At 38.9% G+C, this 23,434-nt stretch overlaps 1 protein-coding gene across 6 annotated transcripts in view; it reads right to left on the bottom strand.

Moving 5' to 3' along the window:
* Positions 1 to 23,434, bottom strand: part of LOC111008863 (Protein kinase superfamily protein) — a 44,725-nt gene that overhangs the window by 1,558 nt on the left and 19,733 nt on the right. Inside the window, exons 10-18 of one of the 6 annotated variants that reach the window (XM_088121975.1) lie at positions 20,164 to 20,368; positions 19,777 to 19,862; positions 17,531 to 17,619; positions 11,248 to 11,299; positions 11,083 to 11,139; positions 10,819 to 10,989; positions 10,638 to 10,715; positions 6,361 to 6,484; positions 4,800 to 5,077 (exon numbers count right to left, since the gene is read on the bottom strand). In XM_088121975.1, the coding sequence (XP_087978101.1) occupies positions 5,037 to 5,077; positions 6,361 to 6,484; positions 10,638 to 10,715; positions 10,819 to 10,989; positions 11,083 to 11,139; positions 11,248 to 11,299; positions 17,531 to 17,619; positions 19,777 to 19,862; positions 20,164 to 20,368 (903 nt within the window). In that variant the 3' untranslated portion in view covers positions 4,800 to 5,036. Of the gene's footprint in view, positions 1 to 4,799; positions 5,078 to 6,360; positions 6,485 to 10,637; positions 10,716 to 10,818; positions 10,990 to 11,082; positions 11,174 to 11,247; positions 11,300 to 17,530; positions 17,620 to 19,315; positions 19,437 to 19,527; positions 19,616 to 19,776; positions 19,863 to 20,163; positions 20,369 to 23,434 lie in introns of those variants that run through there. The other 5 variants (XM_088121976.1, XM_088121977.1, XM_022281713.2 and 2 more) reach the window with 5 other exon arrangements.

Raw genomic sequence — 23,434 nt, 5'->3', positions numbered from 1 at the left:
AAACTAACCAAGATCAATTATGCCCATACAATTATATGCTTAAAAAGTTTTTTTTTTTTTCTTTTTGGTAGAAGAAACAATTCAATTGATGTATGAAATTACCAAAACCCAAAGATTGGAATTACAAGCACTTCTAATTAACTAGAAGGGAAGAGTAGCTATAGCGATGAAACATAGGAGACCATTTACACCAAGATACAACACCGTAAACTATAGCATCAAAAAGCCTCTCAAAAGGTTGGCGCTTGTCGTTGAAAGTTCTTCGGTTTCGTTCACCCCATATGATCCAAAGAAAAGCTCGAATAAAGGTCCACCAAAGCTGTTTCTTTTGTTTTTTAAAGGGATGTCCAGCTAAGGTGAACTCGATGAGAGGGGCAGGATCATTTGGTAAGGCTGTGGACCATCCAAAAGTGTAATAGCCAAATAGGAAATTCCAAAAAGCCGAAGCAAAGGTGCAAGAGACAAAAAGGTGTTGTGAGTTGGATTGACAAATAGAGCACCACGGTGGTGAAATAGCCAATTATGGCAACCGGCGTTGAAGCTTTTCGTTGGTGTTGATGGCACGGTGACTAAGCTCCCAAAGAAAAATTTTCACTTTTTTTGGGTATTTGTCCTGCTAGATTGCTTTGGAAAGCCGTTGAGAAGAGCCTGGGAAGGAGGACGAAAAGTCTTTAATCAGAGACCTTGTGGAGAAAAGACCGTAAGGCTCCAATTTCCAAAACAATAAGTCATCTCCCATACCTAGTTGAACATCTGTTAGCTGGAAAGAGAGAGTAGTCAATTCAGCAATTTCATCGTCCTTTAGATTTCTCCTCAGCCTCAGGTTCCAACGAGATGCTTCTGGCATCCAAAAATCCTTGATTGGTGCCTCTGTTTTCTGTGTTAGATTGAAAAGAAGGGGAAAATATTGTGCCAGCGGTTCTTCCAGCAACCAAGGAGTCCTCCAACAGGAGATGCTGCTGCCATCCCTAATTTTGTTGCCCAACAGATCAAAAATCAGCTTCTGAGTCTTGATAAAAGCCTTCCATGGACCTTTAGCAGAGGAGAGGGAGGTAGAAATAGGGTGAAGATTCCAAGTAGCTTTCCCATATTTTGCTTCAATCACCTGGTTCCAAAGGCTGGAATCTTCCTTTATATATCTCCACGCCATTTTGCTGAGAGGACTCTGTTTTTCAATCTCATATTCGTCAGACCCAGTCCCCCATCTTAGATCGGTTGTTGAGTGATACGCCGTTTAACAAGGTGGAGTCCACTATTCTCATTGCAACCTTTCCAAAGAAAGGTATTGATGATGTTGTCCATTGTGTGAGCTCCCTTGGCCGGCATGGGGAAAAGAGAGAGATAATATGTGGGAAGGTTTGATAAAGTGGCTTGGATAAGGGTATGACGACCACATTTCATGATAAAGTTACTTTTCACACCATTTTGCTTGGATAAGGATATCTCCACACTATTTTGCTAAGAGGACTCTGTTTTTCAATCTCATATTCGTCAGATCCAGTCCCCCATCTTGAATCGGTTGTTGAGTGATACGCCATTTAACAAGGTGGAGTCCACTATTCTCGTTGCAATCTTTCCAAAGAAAGGTATTGATGATGCTGTCCATTGTGTGAGCTACCTTGGCCGGCAGGGGGAAAAGAGAGAGATAATATATGGGAAGGTTTGATAAAGTGGCTTAGATAAGGGTATGACGACCACCTTTGATGATAAAGGAAATATTCACACCATTTTGCTTGGATAAGGATATCTCCACACCATTTTGCTAAGAGGACTCTGTTTTTCAATCTCATATTCGTCAAACCCAATCCCCCATCTTGGATCGGTTGCTGAGTGCTACGCCGTTTAACAAGGTGGAGTCCACTATTCTTGTTGCAACCTTTCCAAAGAAAGGTGTTGATGATGCTGTATAATGTGTGAGCTACCTTGGCCGACATGGGGAAAAGAGAGAGATAATACGTGGGAAGGTTTGACAAAGTGGCTTGGATAAGGCTATGACAACCACCTTTGGTGATAAAGGAACTCTTCCATGATTTCAATTGCTTTCTAACTCTCTCAACCAGGGGATCCCAAAAGGAGAGGGTCCTATTCTTCCCGTGTAAGGGAAGACCAAGGTAGATTGATGGCCATGACCCACACATGAGAATTTTGCAGCAGTTGAATTTAGTACATTGTCCTCTAGATTAAACCCTAACATTTCCGATTTCTGGTGGTCTATGTTGATTCCGGAAGCTTCCTCAAAAAACCGGATAATGTTGAACATGTTGGTGAGCCAGTGAGGGAGAGATCATCAAAAGGAGAGAATAGGATCGTTTCATCTGCAAATTGAAGGTGATGGACAGCCAAAGAGGAGTGTCCCATGTCAAAGCCTTTGATAAGGTTGTGTTTTGTAGCCTGAGACATAATTCGACTAAAGACATCCATAACCATGATAAAGAGGAAGGTGGGAGGGGGTCACCTTGGTGGAGGCCCCTAGAGGCAATAATCTTTACCCGAGGACGACCATTGATGATGACGGAGTAGTTTATTGAGGAGATGCATCCCCTAATCCATTTCCTCCAATTGGTACCAAACCCTTTTGCTGCAAGGACCTCGTCAAGAAAAAGACGATCAACTTTGTCGAAGGCCTTTTCAATGTCAAGTTTAATAACCACTCCTTTTCTATTCTTTCTGTCCCATTCTTCAATAAGCTCATTAGCTATCAGTGATGCATCGAAGATTTGTCTCCCTGCTAAAAATGCTGATTGTTCGGAGGTAATAGTGTGGGGCAGCATGCGTTTTAGCCTTTGGGATAGAACTCTGGCAATTATCTTATATAGGCAAGAAGTGAGACTAATAGGCCTATAATCCCCAACCCTTCGGACATCAATCTTCTTTGAGATGAGGCAAATATAAGTTTCATTGACGCCGGCATTAATGATTCCATTCTTAAAAAAAATCTTGGAACACCCTCATGACGTCGGGCTTAAGAGTGTTCCAAAATTTTTTGTAGAATTTTGCAGTGTATCCATCTAGGCCCGGTGACTTATTTGTCCCCAAATCTCTTAGGGCTCTCCAAATTTCTCCCTCGGAAAAAGGCAACTCTAATTCAAGGCTTTGTTGTTGAGAGATCGGTCTCTAATCCACAGGGAAAGGGAGAAAGGGAACTCTAATTCAAGGCTTTGTTGTTTCAATGTCCTTCTGCAATGTCCCATTGGAGTTCTCATCTTCTTTTGTTCAATTTGTCATAGGTTTTCGATGTTGAAGTCTCGAAGATTCTATCTCAACAACTGTTTGGGCCGGCTTTTTCTTCGAAGTCAAGTCTACTATGGGTTAATGGTACGCTAAAGTCCTTGTTAATTGATAAGAAAAGAAAATAATTCTTACTTGATTACTTCAAATGATTGATACAAGGCTATATAAATAGCAGTCACAAAGAAGAAACTAAAAAGAAATTTTTGCCTATTAGGATAAGGAAACACTTACCTATTAGAACAAGAAAACCCTAACCTAAATAAAATAGGAAACCTATAAAATAAAATAAAATATAATTTAACACTCTCCCTCAAACTGGTGAATGAATATTTTCCATTCCCAACTTGTTAACCAAATGTTCAAAGTTGTTGTTGTTCAATCCTTTTGTAAGAATATCTGTTATTTGATTGTTTGTTGGTACAAATGGAGTACATATGAGGCCGCTATCTAACTTCTCTTTTATGAAGTGTCTATCAACTTCAACATGCTTGGTTCTAACATGTTGATTGGATTATGTGCAATACTGATGGCAGACTTGTTATCACAATAAAGTTTCATAGGCCCTTCCCATGGAATCTTCAAATCTTCTAAAATAATCTTTATCCACAGTAATTCGCAGATGTCCAATACCATTGCTCTAAATTCCACTTATGAACTTGATCTTACAACTACATTTTGTTTTTTACTTCTCCATGTCACTAGGTTCCCACCTAAGAAAGTACAATAGCAATAAGTGGATTTTCTATCATCTATCGATCCTGCATAATCTGCATCTGTATAAACTTCTAGATTGAGTTTCTCGCCTTTCTTAAACAAAAATCCTCTCCGAATGGAGTTCTTCAAATAGTGGAGTATTCGGTACACAGCTTGAAGATGAATTTCTTTTGGACTATGCATAAATTGACTTACCACTCCTACAGCATACGCAATATCTGGTCTCGTATGAGAAAAATATATTAATTTTCCAACTAACCTCTGGTAAGTTTCCTTAATAGGAGGACTCTCTTCAAATGCACATAATCTATGGTTTTGATCAATCGGCGTTTCTATTGGTTTGCTGCCAAGCTTTTCTGTTTCAAAAAGTAAGTCAATCACATATTTATGTTGTGATAAGAATATGTCTTGTTTAGAATAGGCTACTTCTATCCCAAGCAAATATTTCAATCTTCCCAGTTCTTTAACTTCAAACTCTTGGATTAAACAATTTCTCAGTTTATTTGGCTCATTATTATCATTGTCAGTGACGATAATATCATCCACATAAACAATCAATGTTGTTACTCCTCCTGTAGCAGAATGTTTTATAAACAATGTATGATCTCCTTGACTTTTTTATAGTCCATCTTCCTCATAACTTGAGAAAATCTACCAAACCATGCCCTAGGAGATTGCTTTAATCCATACAACGCCTTTTTTAATTTACAAACTTTATTTCCTGCTTGCTGATACCCAGGTGGAATCTCCATATAAATTTCTTCTTCAAGATCACCATGTAGAAAAGCAATTTTTACATCATATTGTAACATGTCACATCCATGATTTACAGCAAGAGATAGAAGTATTCGTACCGTGTTCATCTTGGCAACAGGCGCAAAGGTTTCAAGGTAATCAACTCCATATGTTTGAGTATAATCCTTAGCAACCAACCGTGCTTTGTACCTCTCGAGTGTTCCATCTGCTTTATACTTTACAGTATATATCCATCGACATCCACAACTTTCTTATCTTTAGGCATAGTAACCAACTCCCATGTTTTATTTTTTTCTAAAGCCTGCATTTCAAGATTCATTGCTTGCCTCCATTCTTCATGTTGTATTGCCTCCATATATGTTTTTGGAATATCTACCTGAGTAAGGTTAACCATAAAACTTCTGTACTGACTTGAGAGTTTGTCATATGATACAAAGTGAGAAAATGGATACTCAGTACAAGTTCGTTTTCCCTTCCTTAAAGTAGACGGCAAATCCAGATCTGACTCATCATTAGTAGATACTATAATGTCTGATTCATCACTGATTATTTTCTCCTCAATTTCAGTTACAGGGATATGTTCAGACTCTTGGACTTGCTTATCTTTTTCAGTGTTCCTTCTTGAATAAACCTGTAATGGTATAGTAGTAAAGGGTTGGATGGTCCTGGTAAGGTGTTTAAGGGTGGTGGTAAAGGATTTGATATAGGAAATGTGAGGTTGGGAATGGGCAAATCCTTATCTTCCAACAATAGTTCCTCCCCCTTAAGATAAGGTGAGGTAAAGAAGCTGGTATCTTCATAAAATGTAACATCAGCAGAGATGAAGAACCTTTTTGAAGGAGGATGATAGCATTTATATCCCTTTTGAGTGTTCGAGTATCCGACAAAAATACACTTGAGTGCTCGTGGATCAAGTTTACCTCGCTGATGACTGTGAACATGAACAAAGGCTACACAACCAAATACTCGAGGAGTCAAGTTATTTGTTGTTCGAAAATCAAGATAATATTTTGATAGAATATTCATAGGAGTTTTATGTTCTAGAGTAGCAAATGGTAACCGATTGATTAAATAAATGGTTGTTAACACAGTTTCCCCCCCCCCCCCCCCCCCCCCCCCGCCCATAAGGATTTAGGAACATTTCTTTGAAAAAGAATGGCACGTGTCACAGAAAGGATGTGACCAATTTTTCTTTCGGCCACTCCATTCTGTTGAGGAGTGTCCATGCAAGACGACACATCGATGACTCCATTTTTTTGAAAGAATGATGTTAATTTTTGATTGAAGTAATCTCGAGCATTTTCAGAACGGAATTGTTTGGGTTTGATTCCGAATTGGTTTTCGATCATATGAAAGAATGTTTGAATGGTAGAACCAACATCTGATTTTTGTTTTAAAAGATAAACCCATGAGACTCTAGTACAGTCATCAATGAACACAATAAACCAACGAAATTTGGGAACATTTGGGGACCCCAAACATAAGGAACTGATATTCGTTTATTATTACTAGGGAAGGGTACACGCTTGTGTTTAGAGAATTCACAAACTTCACATTGAATTGACTCAGGATTAAGATTTTGGAATAAATTGGGAAACAATATTTTAAGAGTTCGAAATTAGGGATGTCCTAGTCTATAATGATTCAACAAAAGCTTACTTGAAGGATGATGAGTTTGTGAGGTGAAGGAGACTGAAACACTAGTCCGACTGACAAGTTCATTAAGATAATAAAGTCCATCTTTTTCATTAGCAAGTCCAATAATCTTCCCATTGCTCGGGTCCTGCAAAATACAAGAAGAATCAGAAAAAATTACTTTGCAACCTAAATCTTTGATCAAATTCTTTACCGAGATCAAATTAACAGTTAAACGTGGTATGAAGCACATTCTTTAAAGTAATGTTTGAATTTTTCTTGATGTCTCCTTGACCAGCCACTGTTACCAAATACTATAAGAGATAAAATGACAGCTACTATTCGTCATATGGTATGTTGCACCAAAATCAATAATCCAGGTATAACGTTTAGGCTGAGAGGTTGCACTCGTCAAAGTTAACGCACCTGTACCTTGACTAGGAGCATTATCCAAAGTTTTAACAAAGCTCCTTAATTGTTTGATCTCATGTATGTCCAACTTTTTTGTAATTTTGGATGATTGTGACATTAATACCAAGACTAAACAGCAACTCAAAAATGGAGATCCACGCACAAAACTGAAAAATCAGCATGGAACCGAATCGAAAGAGGGCTGAACCGAATCAAAACCAGTTGAATTGTACCAAAATATGTCAAACCGAACCAAATCTGACTGAAACGAACCGAAACCTGTCGAAACGAACCGATAATGAATTGAACCGGACCGAAAAGCACTGAACCAGCCCAACAACGAATTGAACCGAGCCTAAAGGAGCCGAACCAGACTAAACCAAACTGAGAGAATCGAACCAACTGCCGATCTGGTTGAACCGGATTAATTGAACCGAACTATTAAAAACCGAACCGAGTTGATTGAACCGGGCCGACCGAACCATCAAATTTTCTGAAGCAGAAACCCTAACAGAGATGCTCACGACAACCACACTGAGCAGCTGGCAACACACCGAACGGCGACCGGGGGCGGGGGCAACTACCGGTGGCGGCTAACGGGCGACTACGCTGGCGGCGACTGACGACGACGGAAGTGTGAACGACGACGAGCAGCACGACAAGACAGCACCCCGATTTACAAATCACAAACGAACCCGCCAGCAAATGGAAATCCACGAATAGGGCAGCGTCGGCGGCGGCGGTACTGCAGTGGGTTAGGTACAATGAACACTTGCAAAAAAGTGTTCAAAACTTCAAACCCTAATGGCTACAAAATCCTAATGGGCATAAAACCCTAATTGACACAAAACTTTTAGAGGAAACCTAGAGCTCTGATACCATGTTAATTGATAAGAAAAGAAAATAATTCTTACTTGATTACTTCAAATGATTGATACAAGGCTATATAAATAACAGTCACAAAGAAGAAACTAAAAAGAAATTCTTGTCTATTAGGATAAGGAAACACTTACGTATTAGAACAAGAAAACCCTAACCTAAATAAAAAGGAAACCTTTAAAATAAAATAAAATATAATTTAACACCTTTTATATGAACTATGGTTCAAAAGAAATCGGAGGATTTTTAAAGGGAAATGTCGTTCTCTGTTGGATTGCTTCAACATCACTTAGTTCAAAGCTTCTCAATGTGTGCTCCCTTCGATTTATTCTCGAATTATTCTTCTAGTATGATTTGTTCTAATTGAGATGTTTTTATCTCCATTTTAGTATCGTTGATTGATTGTATTTTTTTTTTTACTTTCTTTTTCATCCCTTGTCACTCCTTTGGGAGTTTATATGTTTGAACAATTTTTGTTCTTTTTCATATATCAATAAAAATTCGTTTAACATTTTAAAATTCCTTCTCGTCGGTCATTGAAGGACGACGAGATTGAGGAAAATATCTATATGCTGTCACTTATACTCTCATGCTCTCCTATCGACGGATCAGATAGCAGGGTATGGTCTTTGGATATCTTTGGTTGTTTCTCAATAGCCTCCATACACAAATCCTCCTCAGAAGCACCTGTGCCTTCAGATTTATTTAGAGCTATTTGGAAGACCAAGAGCCCAAAGAAAGTGAACTTTTTCACTTGGATTCTTGTGTATGGAAAGGTTAATACAGCAGACACTTTACAAAGGAAGTTGTCTGGTCACTTTCTCTTGCCTTCAATCTGCCCTCTTTGTCAATCCAATGATGAATGTTCGGTTCACATATTCTTCCTATGTCCTTTTGCTCAACAGTGCCGGGAACTACTCCTTGAAGAGTTTAACTTGTCTTGGGTTTTCGGAAGCATAACGGTTGACAATATCCTTCAGCTTCTTCTCGGGCCAGCCTTTAATACCAAAGTCAACCTTCTTTGGCTCAATGCTATAAAGGCAATTCCATACGAGTTGTGGTAAGAAAGGAATCTCAAAATTTTCGAAGAAAGGAGACAAACTTGGAGTCCCATTCTTGACAAGACAACAAAGAAGCTAGATCGATGGAAGAGATATCAACTTTCGAGAGGTGGAAGGTTGACCCTTTGTCAATCAGTTCTTGAACATCTTCCATTATATTACTTTTCTCTATTCAAGGTTCCTATGCGAATTTACAAAATAATGGAGAAAAGTGTTAGATCCTTTCTTTGGGGAGATTCTTTGAAAGGTTCAGTAAATCACTTAGTGAGGTGGGACATATCTTCTTTAGATCGAGAGGAAGGTGGCCTTGGCATAGGGGATTTTGCTAAAAGAAACCGAGCTTTGCTTGCCAAGTGGGGGTGGCGGTTCGTGTTGAATCCTCAAATTTGTGGAGGCTGGTGGTGGCTAGTATTCATGATTCTGATTTTGGTGATTGGTGCACTTTGACTAAGTTGACAGATTCAGGTAGAAGCCCATGGAGGAATATATCCAAGGTATGGAAGCAAGTGGAATCATTTTCCCATTTAAAAATCGGGAATGGCAAAAGATATCTGTTTTGGCATCATCGATGGATGGGAGATTTTTCGCTCAAAGATAGATTTCCAGCTATCTTTAGGATCTCTTCTAATCCGTCCGTTGTAGTTGCGGATGCTTGGTATAACACTGGTTATTCTTGGAGGCTGCCAACTAGGCGATCATTGAAGGATAATGAAGTTATTGAATTGGCAAATCTTTTATCCTTGCTTTCTTCAACCTCCATCACTGATTCAGAAGATCATCGAGTATGGAGTTTAGAAGCTTCGGGTTTATTTTCAGTTTGATCGTTGAGCAAATTCCGGCATTCGGTTTCTAATTTTTCTAAGGACGTACTACCTATTCTATGGAACCTTTTTTGTCCAAAGACAGTTAATTTCATGGTTTGGATTCTTCTAATGGGCAAAGTTAACACTTCAGAGACATTACAAAAAAATGCTCAATTCTTTGATGCAGCCATCATGTTGTTTACTGTGCAAAGCAAGTGGGGAAACCCAAAGGCATGTCTTCTTCTCATGTAGCTATGCAGTGGTCTGTTGGAAAATATTCCTATCTATGTTTGAAGTTTCATGGGTGTGGGATCTGGAGGTGCCTCAAATCATTTTTCAGCTTTTCAGTGGGCTACAAGCAAGCTCTAAAACTAATCTGCTTTGGGCTTTTTGGAATAAAAGCTCTTCTTTTCGAACTGTGGTTTGAGAGAAATCAACGAATAAGGCAAGAATCGATTTCCTATGGAGTGTTTCTCAATCGCCAAATTCAAAGCTCCCAATGGTGTGTTCGTTCCGATCTCTTCTCTTCTTATTCTCCTAGTATACTTTGTATGAATTGGGAGGCTCTTATAACTCCCCTTTAAGGAGGTTTCTTTAAGTTTATGGTTTTTATTTCTTCTAATGCTTACTTTTACTTATTTCCTGTATCCTCACTCCTATGGGAGTTTGTATCTTTGAACAATTTTGTTCATTTTCATTTATCAATGAAAAGTTCGTATCTTGTTAAAAAAAAAAAAAAACTTCATGATGCGTTTCAATCTAGCGGAGTTCAAAGCTTCTCAATGGTGTTACTTATCATCTATTTTTAGAAGCTATTCTCCTAGTTTGATATGTTCTAATTGGAAAGCTTTTATTGTACCTTACAAAGTTTGTTTTTTATTTTGTTTCACTCTTTCGAGAGTTTGTATCTTTGAACATTATGTTCCTTTTCATTATTTCAATGAGAAGTTCGTTTCTTGTTAAAAAAAAAACATTTTAAAAAAGAAATAATAATAATAATAATAAAATATATAAAAGCGATGAACATAACATGAATGTAAAGAACGTTCCATTACTAACTGGGTAAACAGTATACAAATGCACTAAAACAAATAAATGGAAAATTAGGAATTGATCCTAAACTGTACAGTAATTTTTTAGTGAATACCTTGAAAGAGAAATTACTGAATGAGTAATTGACCGAAGAACCAGGCTCAAAATCTGTCAGGCCCCCACATTCATCTCCCTGTTTATGAATTGTACCAAGACACCAGAATAAAAAAAATACAATTAGGATTAGTTTAAGGGGTTCAAAACAAACTTTGTTTAAAATTAGATGACTAAATTACCACTTCATCTTGACGATTGCTCAAACTACTGTTACCACTTAAGCTGTCAGCATCACTAGAATCCTCAAGTTCGCTGGGTGGATAGACTTGATCATCAGAATGATTCCATGAGTAGCGACTTGTAAAATAACTAGTATCAAGAGCACTTTCAGATGTTGGAACAAATGCAGCCTGTGAAAATGTGTAAATTGCATGATCAATTTACAGATCCATAAAATGAAGCTAAACCTTACATCCTAAGTTTCTACTTAATTGGCTTAATACCTTTTGTCGGGCAAGTGTGTCCCAGTTAATATCTTTAAAGAACATGTGCTGCTTCACCTGAGTAATAAATTGGCTCCAATGATTTAAGCATCTATGAAAGATCCAAGGGCACTGAGAAAATGAGCATCACAAAAAGTAAAAAGTCCATATCAAAACACTAATTACCTCAGATGCGCCTCTAGCTCCAAGCCGTTGATGAGGATCTTCCGTCAATAACCTGATGGTGAATGAATACATAGTACAGAACGAACAACATATAATTAATAAAAATCCAAAAGCTGGTAGCAAAGCCATGCAAAAAACAAAGAAAAAGCACTTCTGGCTTGAAAAAAACAAAATCCCCGAGCTCAAGGACCAAATGACATTGGAAATGTTAAAGATTTAGAACCAACAAGTTCAGTGTACTGACAGTGGATAGAAAGGCTTTAGGTCTTCACCACCTTTTTTGCATAGGACACATTGTTAATGCTAAGAAAAATAATTCTGGCTTACTTTCGAACAATGGATATCAACAATGGATATAAGGTAGACTAAATAGCAATTACAGGGATGAATCAATAAAGGAAAAAGAAACTCTTACCTATTAAAACAAGAAACTCTTACCGAACAAGGAAGTATTTACCTATTAGAACCTAAATGCAAATAGGAAAATAAAAGAAAATAATTGTATTGGTTGCTAACCAAATGCTCGAAACTATTGTTGTTCAAACCTTTCATGAGAATATATACTACTTGATTATTGGTCGGTACAAATGGAGTACATATGAGGCAGCCGACTAACTTCTCTTTTATGAAGTGTCTATCAACTTCAACATGTTTTGTTCCATCATGTTGAACAAAATTATGTGCATTACTGACGGCAGACTTGTTATCACAGTAAGGTTTTGTTGGAATATATATATATAAATATTTATTAATTGTCTTTTTAATATTTCTCGTTTTCATTTCTTTCCTTCTTGTAGTAGGTCTCCTAATCCTTTTTGTATTAGGTTTACTATTCTTTTGTATAGTAAGTATTTCTCCTATAAGAAGACCTAAGTTGCACTATTTGAATATAACATAATATTTTTACTTTCTTAAAATTAATATGGTATACGAGCAAGAAAATCCTTATTTTTACTACTAATTTTAGCCTGTACCGAAAACATTAGCCACTACAATCTTGAAACCCTAATCACTGCCACCAGAACCTTAGTCACTACCGCCACCACCATTTGCATCCTTTGATCATGTTGTTCAAGCCATTCGTGATTCCACCGTTTGATTTCTTATTTTTGGTTTCGCATTTCCATCGTTCGAGGGTGTCCGTGCCTTCGTTGACTGCCGCTTGGCTATTTTCCGTGCAACAACTCGCCACCCTCCATTGCAGGTGATCACGATTCGAGTCAGATTCCGCCATCGAAGGTGTACGTCTAGTGTTCATGGTTTGTGCGACATTTGTTTTCTGGTTTCACGTTGGATGGAAGGTTGAAGATTGGTTCGGTCCGGTACGATTCGGTTCAATTCTCGATTCAGTTCAACTCTTGGTTTGGTTCATGAGTGGGTCCATTAAGATTCGAAGCTAATTCCAATGTCCAATCCGGCCGGTACAGGGTCTAATCTGGTTCAAATCAACGATCAGTTTGGTTTAGGTGTTGCACTCTGGTCAGTGTGTTCATTTATTTAAAATGGGTTGGGTCGGGTTAGAAGGGATTTTTGGACCAACCAGAATTTTCAGGTTGGCCAGATTAAGGAACCGAAAGAACCAAATGGAATGGCCAACCTAACCCAAAATTTTCGGGTTGGATCGGGTTAGGTTGTCGTGTTTCGCAAAACATGGAAGAAGAACCCAAGATCCATAAGAGTAAAATAAAATTTGAGATCCATAAGAGTAAGAGTAAAATAGTTTACTCACTTAGTTTCCTTACCTAACTTAGTTTACTCACTTGAGATCAACTTAAGGGACACACGTCCTCACGTCTTGAGCACCACTTGGAGCAAGCAATCCATTATCTCGAGTTACTTCCTTTTTCGAACTGGCTCTCTATTCAGCCACACTGTCTACCATCTGTAGACTCACTTGATGCATCTCTTGCACTTGACCGGCGCATGTCACATTGACCCCCGATCTATCTACTTGCAGCCATTGACACTATCCCTCTGATGGTAACAACTTTTCCGAAGACACCCTACCTGGTTCGCCTTCAATTTCTTCTCTTGTTCAACAAAACACCCAAGACTTTGGCAAATAAGCTTGGTTCTTGCTTCACGACGGGATGGACTTCCCCAATCGAATGTCTACTGACGACATCGTTGAGTCACAAGAATTCCGGCTTCACCCTTTCTACTGCCTCTGATACTGACTGATGCAACTGCCCTGCCGAACTGTCCGACTAAACGCACAAAGAATGGCTCTGATACCAAATGTCATGGTCGTACCTTTTTCAACCGTGGCTTCGTCGACCATGGCCAACCTTACGGGGAACTCTAGCCCCAATACACTTTGTGCGCCCTTTGTGGCTTCGTCGGACCTTAGATGAGGGTTCTTTCTTCCTCGACCGAGCTTCACTTGCATGCGGAATTCTGACTTGTCTCGGCAATGCACGTCGCCTGTACGTGCATTTCAACTCCATCGTAACTCTAGCCGGCTTGCCTCTACACTAGGCCATGCCCCACAGCTCTACCTTGCTTCTACTCTAGGCCAAGGTCTTCTAAACGCAACGTCGCAACTCATTTCTGACCATCTTGGTTCTCACCACTCGACCGTCCCTCTCCTACGATGAGCCAGGACTTTATCAGCATGAGTTCTAACCTTTGACGGGGTCAGAACAAGCTTAAAATGCCAATCGGGCACAACAGGGAGATTTCTACCATTTAACTATGTCAAAATTAGCTTATCGGGCCCATCAAACGTCTCTAAGACCATTCCTGCCGAGAAACTAGTCAATAACGGGCTAAACGGCCTTACAGGATACTGCCGAGATCCAGACAAGGAATGACTAAACTTGACAATCGGGATGAGTCTTGCCACTTACCGGGCCAATACTAGCTTTTTCTCACTTACCGAGTGCCCACCGATACTGTAGGATGCCACCCCGAGCATCAAGATGTCATCGGGCTTCACTGCTCACTTGGCACGCTTACCGAGAACCGACCTGAGTTCGTATTTATGATCGGGGCCTTCCGAACAATCATCCATCCAGACACTATCAAGACACGACGACTCTTGCACCCGTGCCATCTCACTCGGGCATACCGTCCCGCATAAAGGCCCCGTGGCACAACCTTCGACACATGGATCAAGGCACAATGCCTGCACACCCGTGCCACCCGACACTGTCCTCGAGTTTTCTATCCTCAAAGGAAGTCGCCCAAGACACTCGTCTTGCAATCGCTCGCCCTCACCATGACACACGCATGTGCCATGGGGTAACTCACTTAGGCCCTTAAATGGCCCAAGGGTGGTGGAGAGCCAACATCATGCCTCCCCCTATAATACATTCTAAGGCAATCTTGGTCTGGCAGGCGTGTACGTGCAAAGTGGCGAGGAGTCACTCACCAACGTAGAACTCACGTCTAAACTCCGATCGACACGAAACTTGGCATGCTTGCATATCTGGTGTAAACCAAATGAGAGAATTTTATTGATTGAAAAACTACTCAACAAATGAAGACAGCAACCCCTTTTATCGAAGAGGGCTAAAGACATTTAACAAGAACTAACTAATAACAACCAACCAACTAACTAAAAACAGCCAACCAACTAACTAATAACAGCCAACCAACTAACCTCAGCCTTTAACTAATAACTAATAAAACTAATGATTGGTAATTACATCAATATCTCACTAATATGCATCTAAATCTAAAGCCATTCATCCAAACTCTCGACGGAACCCCAACTTCTAGGGTCATGGCCCGGGGCCCCAACTGGCCCTCGTGTCACTGACACCACTGACATCGCCTTCACATTGCATTCTGCATATACCTTCTCTAGACATTCTTGTGCACATCCTTGGGGTGTAATAGGTGATGCACCATCCTCCTTGGTCACATCACGGCACTTCTCTCAGGGCCCTCAACATGGCCCGACGGGTGACATATGAGTGCCGCCACCACTTGTCCACTACGTGGGCGTCACAACCTACTTTCTACTAGTATGGTTGTGACACCCAACACCTAGGCGTGCACCTGGGTGGGCTTTTGAAAACACTGCCTGCATCAAAATATTTTGTAAATAATGCATGATCTCTTTGACTTTGTTTGTAGCCCATCTTCCTCGTAACCTAAGAAAATCTACCAAACCACACCTTAGGAGATTGCTTTAATCCAGACAATGCTTTTCTCAGTTACCAAACCTTATTTCCTGCTTTCTCATACATAGGTTTGAAATTGGATTTCAATCATATTGTAAAAGTGTTAAAAATATCTTTCACCTCAGTTTTTTTTGGTCATTAAATAAACTCAAGATAAGGTAAGAAACCATCTTTTTTCACTGAGTAAAAATTTTAGAGAGACCCCAAACATCACTATGAATTAAGTAAAATGGTTTGGAAGTTGTGTAAGGTTCTGAAGAATATGTGGAACGATGATCTTTTGCTAGAATGCAACTCTCACCATCAAAAAAGAAACAATCAATTCCCTTGAATTGGAAATAAATGTTTGAGATAGGAAAACTTAGGATGCCCTAGCCTAAAATACCAAAACATAATTTGTTCTTTAACCGAGGGAGAACGAATACTACTGAAACCCTGAAATATTTTACTACTAAAAGAACCTTTATCAAAGTAGTAGAGACCATCAAGCATCCTTTCAAATCCAATAATCTTCTCCGAGTTATGATTCTAAAAAATACAATGAAATTTAAAGAAAGTAATACGACAGTTAAAATCTTCAAAAAAAATTGCTGACAGGCAAAAGGTTACAGGTTAATTTTGGACATGAAGTCGAGTGTAGAGAAATAGTCTCAATCAATTTAATGGTTCCTTTTTCTACAACAGAAGAAAAACTGTCATCTACAATTCTAATTCTTTTATTAAACTAAGGAGTGTATGCATTAAATAGATGAAAAGAACTTGTTATATGATAAGACACTCCAGAATCTATAATCCACAAAGATGAGTTACTATAAGAAAAAGTCTTAGGATGAGTACTTGTTTGTACCGAGGATACACAAGAAGTATTAAAAGGTAAATTGGTAGATTGCAATTTCAAAAGTTTGTGAATTTGCTCCATACCAAGGAAATGTGAGCGCGCTCTTATTCGAAACTTGGGTCATATTTAAATAAATGAACAGTACCAAAAAAGAAGTGAACCAAAGCAAGTTTTGAATCGAACCAGATTGTGGACCAACAAGAACTGTAATGATAAGACCCGAACCAATATAGCAAGAACAGAACAGGACCGGAGTGAAAGGAACTAGATCAGACTGAATCTAACTAATAAAGACCCCGATCGAACCAAACCGAACCAGAAGTCGTAGAAGAAGCTTACCGTGAGATTAGGTCACGAACAACACACACAGAATAGACGGCAACTGAACAGGAACCTCAGCGTTTGAACAAGTTATGAACAACACACGACGGTAGGAAGAAGTCCTCAACGTCAAACAGCAGTAGCACTACAGCATAGACTCGACGAAGACTACAACGACGAACTCAATAGTGTCTGAACACCACCGAACCCACGAAAGGCGAAGTTTCGAGCAGCGGAGCATGAACGAACTCATGAATGGCGAAGCAACCTCTAGCAACAAATAGACGGCGGCGAAGTAACCCGACGGTGGACAGACGGCGATGAGCTACAATAATCCACAAAGATCAACGAAGCTATGGCCACAAAATCCGCGAACCATAACCACAACACAAAAACGACCCATAGGCAATGCAAATATTCAATGACAGGCGACGGCTAGTGATGAAGACGCTTCTCCTGAGGAGCCCAAAGAAAGTCACCGGCAGCGTCGGCAACAACGTAATTATGGCAAGATGTTGGGCAGCTGTGGTGGCCGGTTGAACTCGCAAAGCATTAGTTAGAATTTTTTTTTCCTTTTTAAGTTAGGCTAAACATGGTGGAAAAGAAAAAAAAAATGTTGGAATTTTATGGGTTTGAACAAACTTGAACCTCCTGCTCTGATACCATGATACCATGTTAAATTTAAGAGAATAAAAAATTCTTATGTATTTGAATAATGCAACTTAGGTATTCTTATGTAGGAGAAAGACCTACTATAAAAAAGGAATAGTAAACCTACTACAAAAAGGAATAGGAGACCTACTAGAAAGAAATAGAAAATGTTATATATATATTCCAACATACATTGATATACATATATGATATATATATATGAAGAATGGGACCGCCACCCAAGCTTTGCTAGTGATGTAAATTTCCAAGAAATCGAATCAAAAAAGAAACCAAAAGAATATATTGGAAAATAAAACAAATTAAAAAAAAATGGTTCTCTCACCGATCAATTAAATCTTGAGCATCAGGGCTCATTTCTTCAAGTATCTGAGGCCAAGGGATCTTACGGTTGAGAATGTTATCAAATATAGTCTGTACAAAATATGAGTAGAATTAAAACCGCAGAATATATCTATTAAAAAAACATATAACATTCTGTCAATGATAAGAAAATAATTTTTTATTCCTTCCAAAGGATTGATACAAGGGTAGTCTAAATAGCAATTACAGGGTAAAAACCAAAAAGGAAGACTTGTTTTTTATTAGACACAAAGACACCTTTCATTCCAAAAGTCAGCTAGGTAGAAATAGCCAAAAGGACAAAGGGACAAGGTGTCTCTTCTCACAAAAGAGAGACTACATGAAGGCCCTACAATTTAGCCCGATGGTATAAGCTGATTAATTACAAAACAACTTGTGTTGATCACTCCAATTAGAGGCTGTAGACTGTACAAGATCACAAAACTATTTAAAAGAATTGGGCTTATCAGAGAAAATTCTATCGTTCCTTTCCTTCTACATCACGCCTTGACAATATTGGACTAAAGCACTTTTGCTCTATCCTTAAAACACAAAGTGAACTTCCATCATCCACCCTCTTCTAAGTCCTGCGGCATACACCATAGCCGACCAAAGATGTTACAAAAATAGTTCCAAACTTTGGTGACAAAGTTGCAGAGAATAAAAAGGTGAGAAAGGAATGCAAATGATATGTCAGTGAAGAAGGAAAAGATCTTTGAATAGTGGGTTAAAAAGAAAACAGAGGTGTTGGAAATAAAGTGAATATCAAGATGGTAATCTCAAAATGTTGTGCTGACAATTCGAAGATCTGCTTTAAAATTGAACTGTTTGATTAATGCATTCATGGCAGACAACGCCCTAATGAAGTTTGATGATGGTAGGGTGTTGAGCAAAAAGGAACTCACTGGGAAATGGAAGAAAATAGGAACTTCAACTTGAAGTTAGAAAAATGGAATTTTAAGAAACATAGTAGAAATGAGGTTATCTATGGATATGGTGGATGGTTAACAATTCAAGACTTACCTCTGAAGTTTTGGACCCATTAGTGGTCAGTGCTTTGAAGCTACAGGAAGCCATTTTGGAGGATTAGTGGGGATCTCATCAAAATCCTTGAAACTTACTCGATCGATTATACTGAAGCATTTATTCAAGAAGAAATTAATTCTTGCGGATTTTTTCCTGCTTCAATTGAGATTAATGATCCAAGCCTCGATTCTTTCCAGGCAAACGAGTTTAAGAAGTTAAGCGGCCTTATGAAAGATCTTCAATCGAATTTCAAATGATTGCAAATCTGAGTTTATGCAGCGTTATAGAATATCTTCAATCCCTCCATTTCTAGACACCAGAAACTTATCGAATTCTCTTGACATAAAGAGAATCTAGATGATTTTTGAAGATGAATGGTCTACCAACAAAACATGTATTTATCCTGATGAAAGGATGCCTTCACATGTCAGAAATGCCATCTAAAATGGAGACATAACCAAGAACATCATGCAAAATACCTGGTATTAATGATCCTTCGGTGGCAAAAATGATTCACGTTCCCAACAACTTTACTATTATGATCCAGGAAAATATAAAGGCAGAGTTTCAAAGAAAAGGTTGAAGGGAAGTCTGAAAGGCCCTTTTTATATCCTTAGGCATGAAGAAATCCAAAAGACTCATAGATACACATCCACTTTACCATACCAGACGTAAATGCAACACTATTTCAAAGAGGTTACTACCTTCCATCCAATTGTTAAAAGCTTACATACTTTGGTGATTCTATTGCTAGAGCATTTGTCGCACGTCTTCTGCTGACGTTAAAATCAACTCTAATGCACCAAATATCATTACACAGCCATTGGAGGCCTCTAGGCTCTTTCCAGAATTCTCTTCTCCATCTATAAGACACAGGATCGCACACTCCTATTAGCTACCTGTCGATCTACCATCTATCTCAAACCAGACTAAAACAGAGAAGCAGCCTCTCACCACTTCAATAGCTTTCACTGATATTCGTTCCACATAAAAAGGATTCATCTAGGGCCGCCCAACCAATAAATCTGGAACACCACACTTCCTTAATTATAGAAACACTTCCTTTAGAAGATCTCGTTCTAACCAATAAAAGAGTGATAAGTAGAAGACCGACCTTCCCTAAGGTCTTGTTGGAAACTGAAAACATCCAACTGAAAAGAGGAAAAACAGTAAGAAGAACATATCTTACAGCAAGAATTATACCTGGGGATGCTCTGCATTGAAGGGTGGGATGCCAACAATTAGTTCAAATAAAATGATCCCAACAGACCACCAATCAGCTGTGGCACCTACAGATAGAACAAGAAAAAAATTCATACAAGAAGAAACTAGAGTCATTCCCTAGCTAAGCCATTTTTATTACAAGTAAATAATTAGCAATTGTAATCAAAATTCTTAGAATTTAAATCCATGCCATAGTTCTACAAACAAACAGGAAAAACTTGACCACACTTCAGGTTTTACCATTACCTTAGGTTGAGCTAAGTTCAAAAAAGATAAATAAATGAAAGGAAAAAAAAAGTTTAAGACAACAGGAAGATTACAATACCACCTTAATAAAACGAAAAAGGAAAAAAGGTCTATACGAACCATGTCCAGTTCCTAATAGTATTTCTGGAGCCAAATAGTCTGGTGTGCCAACAGCAGAACGCTTCTTCCGTCTTTCTTGTTGATGCTCAGAAGCAGACATTGTAGGCTCATCATACCCAAGAAGAGTGGTCCCACTAGCAACGGGTCCAGATAAATCATCAGTACTGTTGATAAGACCAACCTTTGAAAGTCCAAAATCTGTCAGCTGCTTGAAGCAAAATAACTTTGTAAGTAACAAAGATTTCTTTTTATTTATTTTTTTACAAGAAACAAAAAAAACTTTGTAAGTAACAAAGATTTCTTTTTACTCATTTTTTACAAGAAACAAAAATTTCATTGATGGAGCAATAGAAGAAAAATTGTCATCTACGATTCTAATTTTTTTAATTGCAATATGAAGGAGAATATGAATTTAAGAGATGAAAGGAACTTGTCGTATGAACCACATTCTTAAGGAAAACAGGGAAGAGGGATGCTCTCTTCTCTGTCCTCAAAGGTTTTCATTATGCCGGTTAGGTATCCTCTTCTTAGTTGATTCTTTGACGTTCTGATGTTATCATATTTGGTCAAAAAATCCAAGATTCAACCTACTTCAACAAAAAGCGGCGGATTCATTGGACCCAGGAGCATATTTTGAAAATTCTCCAAGGTCATCAAGAGCCACCAAGGGCTAAGAGGAAGAAGTAAGATCCAAAGAAATGCCCATACCTCAAGGACAGGCCTACCGCACGCACATGGACTGCATAGCACGCCACCATCACGGGCTAACCTCACAAGAAACCGCCCCGTGCATGGCAACGACCACGCCCATGCCAGTTGCATGTCCAGCGGCCCCAGTCCCATGTGCTAACCTCACAAGGCCACGCCTCGTGCGCCCTCTTACGTCATCTGCCAGTTCCAACGCGGAGCTCCTACCGCGCGCCCACCCATGCCCCAGCCACGTACAGTAACCTCTTTTGCACGCCCCCGCCTGCCTTGTCCACATGGCCACGACCACCAACACCCAGCCAGCACCCCTGCCCTTGCCATGCGCCCTCCTTATCGCTTGCACGCGTCCCCTACCGAGTGTCTCGACCCTACTATAAGAAAGTGGGTTGAGACCCTCACCAAGCGAGCAAGCATCGGCGACATGCATATATCGCCCATCAGGCCATGTCGAGTGCCGATAAGTGAAGTGTCGTGAATCGTAATGCGATCAAGGAGGATGATGCATCACCTCACACACCATAACAATGTGCTCAAGACTGCTAGGAGAAGGCACATGCAGAATATAATTGGAAGGCGATGTAAGTGGAAGGGTGTCTGTGACAAGCTCAACGGTTAAACATTCTATTAGGGAGGAACCATCTATAAGATTGGATTCAAATGGCTAGAGGCTTGTTTAGTCTACACGCTTGGGTTGTTGCATATCACGTTCACTTTGGTTAATTCACGATCGTTGATAGTTTAGTGTGCTCAAATTACAGTATCAAAGTGTTCAAATTTCAGTGAAGTTCAGATTTTAGTTTTTTCTTACTACTCTCGTTAATCGTTATGGAAATCAATAGTTGTTGTGTTGCGAACAAGTAATTTTGCATATCGTTTGAAGAGGAATGTTTTCATGTGGAAGATATGAGTTGCAATGAAGTGTTGCCATTGAAACTTTCTCAATTAGTTTTGTTCGAAGGTCATTTGGTCGACCCAATGCAGTTGTCGGTGCAAAACTTCTTCTTTAAACAGGAGAGATATGAATTCAATACTTGTAGAATTTGAAAACTTAGATATTACTCAAGAAGTATCTGAAAACTTAAATATTACTCAAGATTGCTAGTTGAATGCGTAGTTTGGTCAACAACTGGTGGAAAAAGAAGATTAGTAATCACTGTTGGCCATGGGAAAAGTGGTTGGTTAGCGTTTTGGGACATGTTGAAGCTTTGTCTCTCAAGGTGGAATGAAAGATCAAAAGATCAGTTATCTTATACTGAGGCTTTAGAAGGTAAAAGGAGGATGGCCTTTAAAGGACCTTCTCATCTGCATGTCAAAAGAAAAGACATCGTACAGGATTCATAGATTAATGGTTTTCTGAGAAGATAGAGAGTCCTAAACTTCCCCAAGGGTTTTTCAAAGCAATTTATAAGTCTTGGAGTTGGATCCGAATAATGTCATGGTCATTACTAAATTTTGTGCCCATGACAATTGGAAGGAAATATCTGATGGTCTAAAACGAAAATTTTAGCAAGATTATCAAATTAATCCTTTTATGGCAAATAAGGCCTGATTGAGGTTCGAGGATGGTAGAATTTTGAAATAAGAGTGGGTTGATGGTAAGTGGTGAAAGATAGGTATCTACATGTGAAAATTGAGAATGTAGGTGGTTAAAGCGTAAGAAGTAGGGTATGTTGGGAATGTGAGGAGTTTCATTTTCAATTTGGTTCATTTGAGGGTAGAATCTTTAATGGATGGATTTTGAGGAGTTATCTTGGCTTTCAAGGAGAGTCGTTAATGGTTTTTGGAAAACAGCGGAATTTCTGTTCGGTTTTTTGAAGAATTCTCGCAATTAATTCTTGTTGGTTTGCGAGGAGCCTCTCAGTTTTGAATCCTGAAGAGTTGTTATTAAAGGAGACTTCTTCGTTCATCTCATTGCTTGGTTAGCTTTTCTTACCTTAGAGTTAGAATGGTTTAACAAGGAAAGAACCATTGGTTTAGAAGCTCAACCTAGAAGAAAGTTGGAGATTGAGGCCGAACATGTTAGAAAGTTTGCCGAAGCTTTGCTCCAAAATGTTTCCTCAAATACATAACCTTGTATCATGAAGTTGATTTCGGAAACAATGAACACTACAAATGTGAACTCAAAGGCACGTGTTGAAATTAGGGTGCACTATGCAAAAGAGCAGCTCATTGGGTTTCCCTTCATTGATGTATGAAAAGGAGAAAAAGTTCAAGGATACAAACTCCCGAAGGAGAGATATAAAGAGAGAAAAGAAATAAAAGAGGTCCAACAAGGAGCAATACAGATAATGAAGAGACAATAAAAGCCAATAAGATCATGCTAACTAATAGCAAAACAATCCAACAAGATGCAAGGGCACAAAAAAAAAACTTTAAGAATCTTTAACTTTGGACTTTCCAGCAACTCCATCAACGTCTTTAACATCTAGAAAAAGAGCATTGATATCTTGAGCAAATTTGGCTCAAATTTCATCATTATTCAAGAATTACTCGCTCTCCACAATTTTCTCCTCTTGGGAAGCCCTTTTAGTGTCTTAATTGTTATCTCCTTTTATTTTAGTGT

This window comes from Momordica charantia, assembly GCF_013281855.1.
Source record: "Momordica charantia cultivar OHB3-1 chromosome 3 unlocalized genomic scaffold, Mcharantia_2.0 BLBB01000003.1, whole genome shotgun sequence".
NCBI classification, from domain to species: domain Eukaryota; kingdom Viridiplantae; phylum Streptophyta; class Magnoliopsida; order Cucurbitales; family Cucurbitaceae; genus Momordica; species Momordica charantia.
Note: the sequence above shows the minus strand (reverse complement) of the source record. Positions and strands in the feature narration are given on the sequence as shown.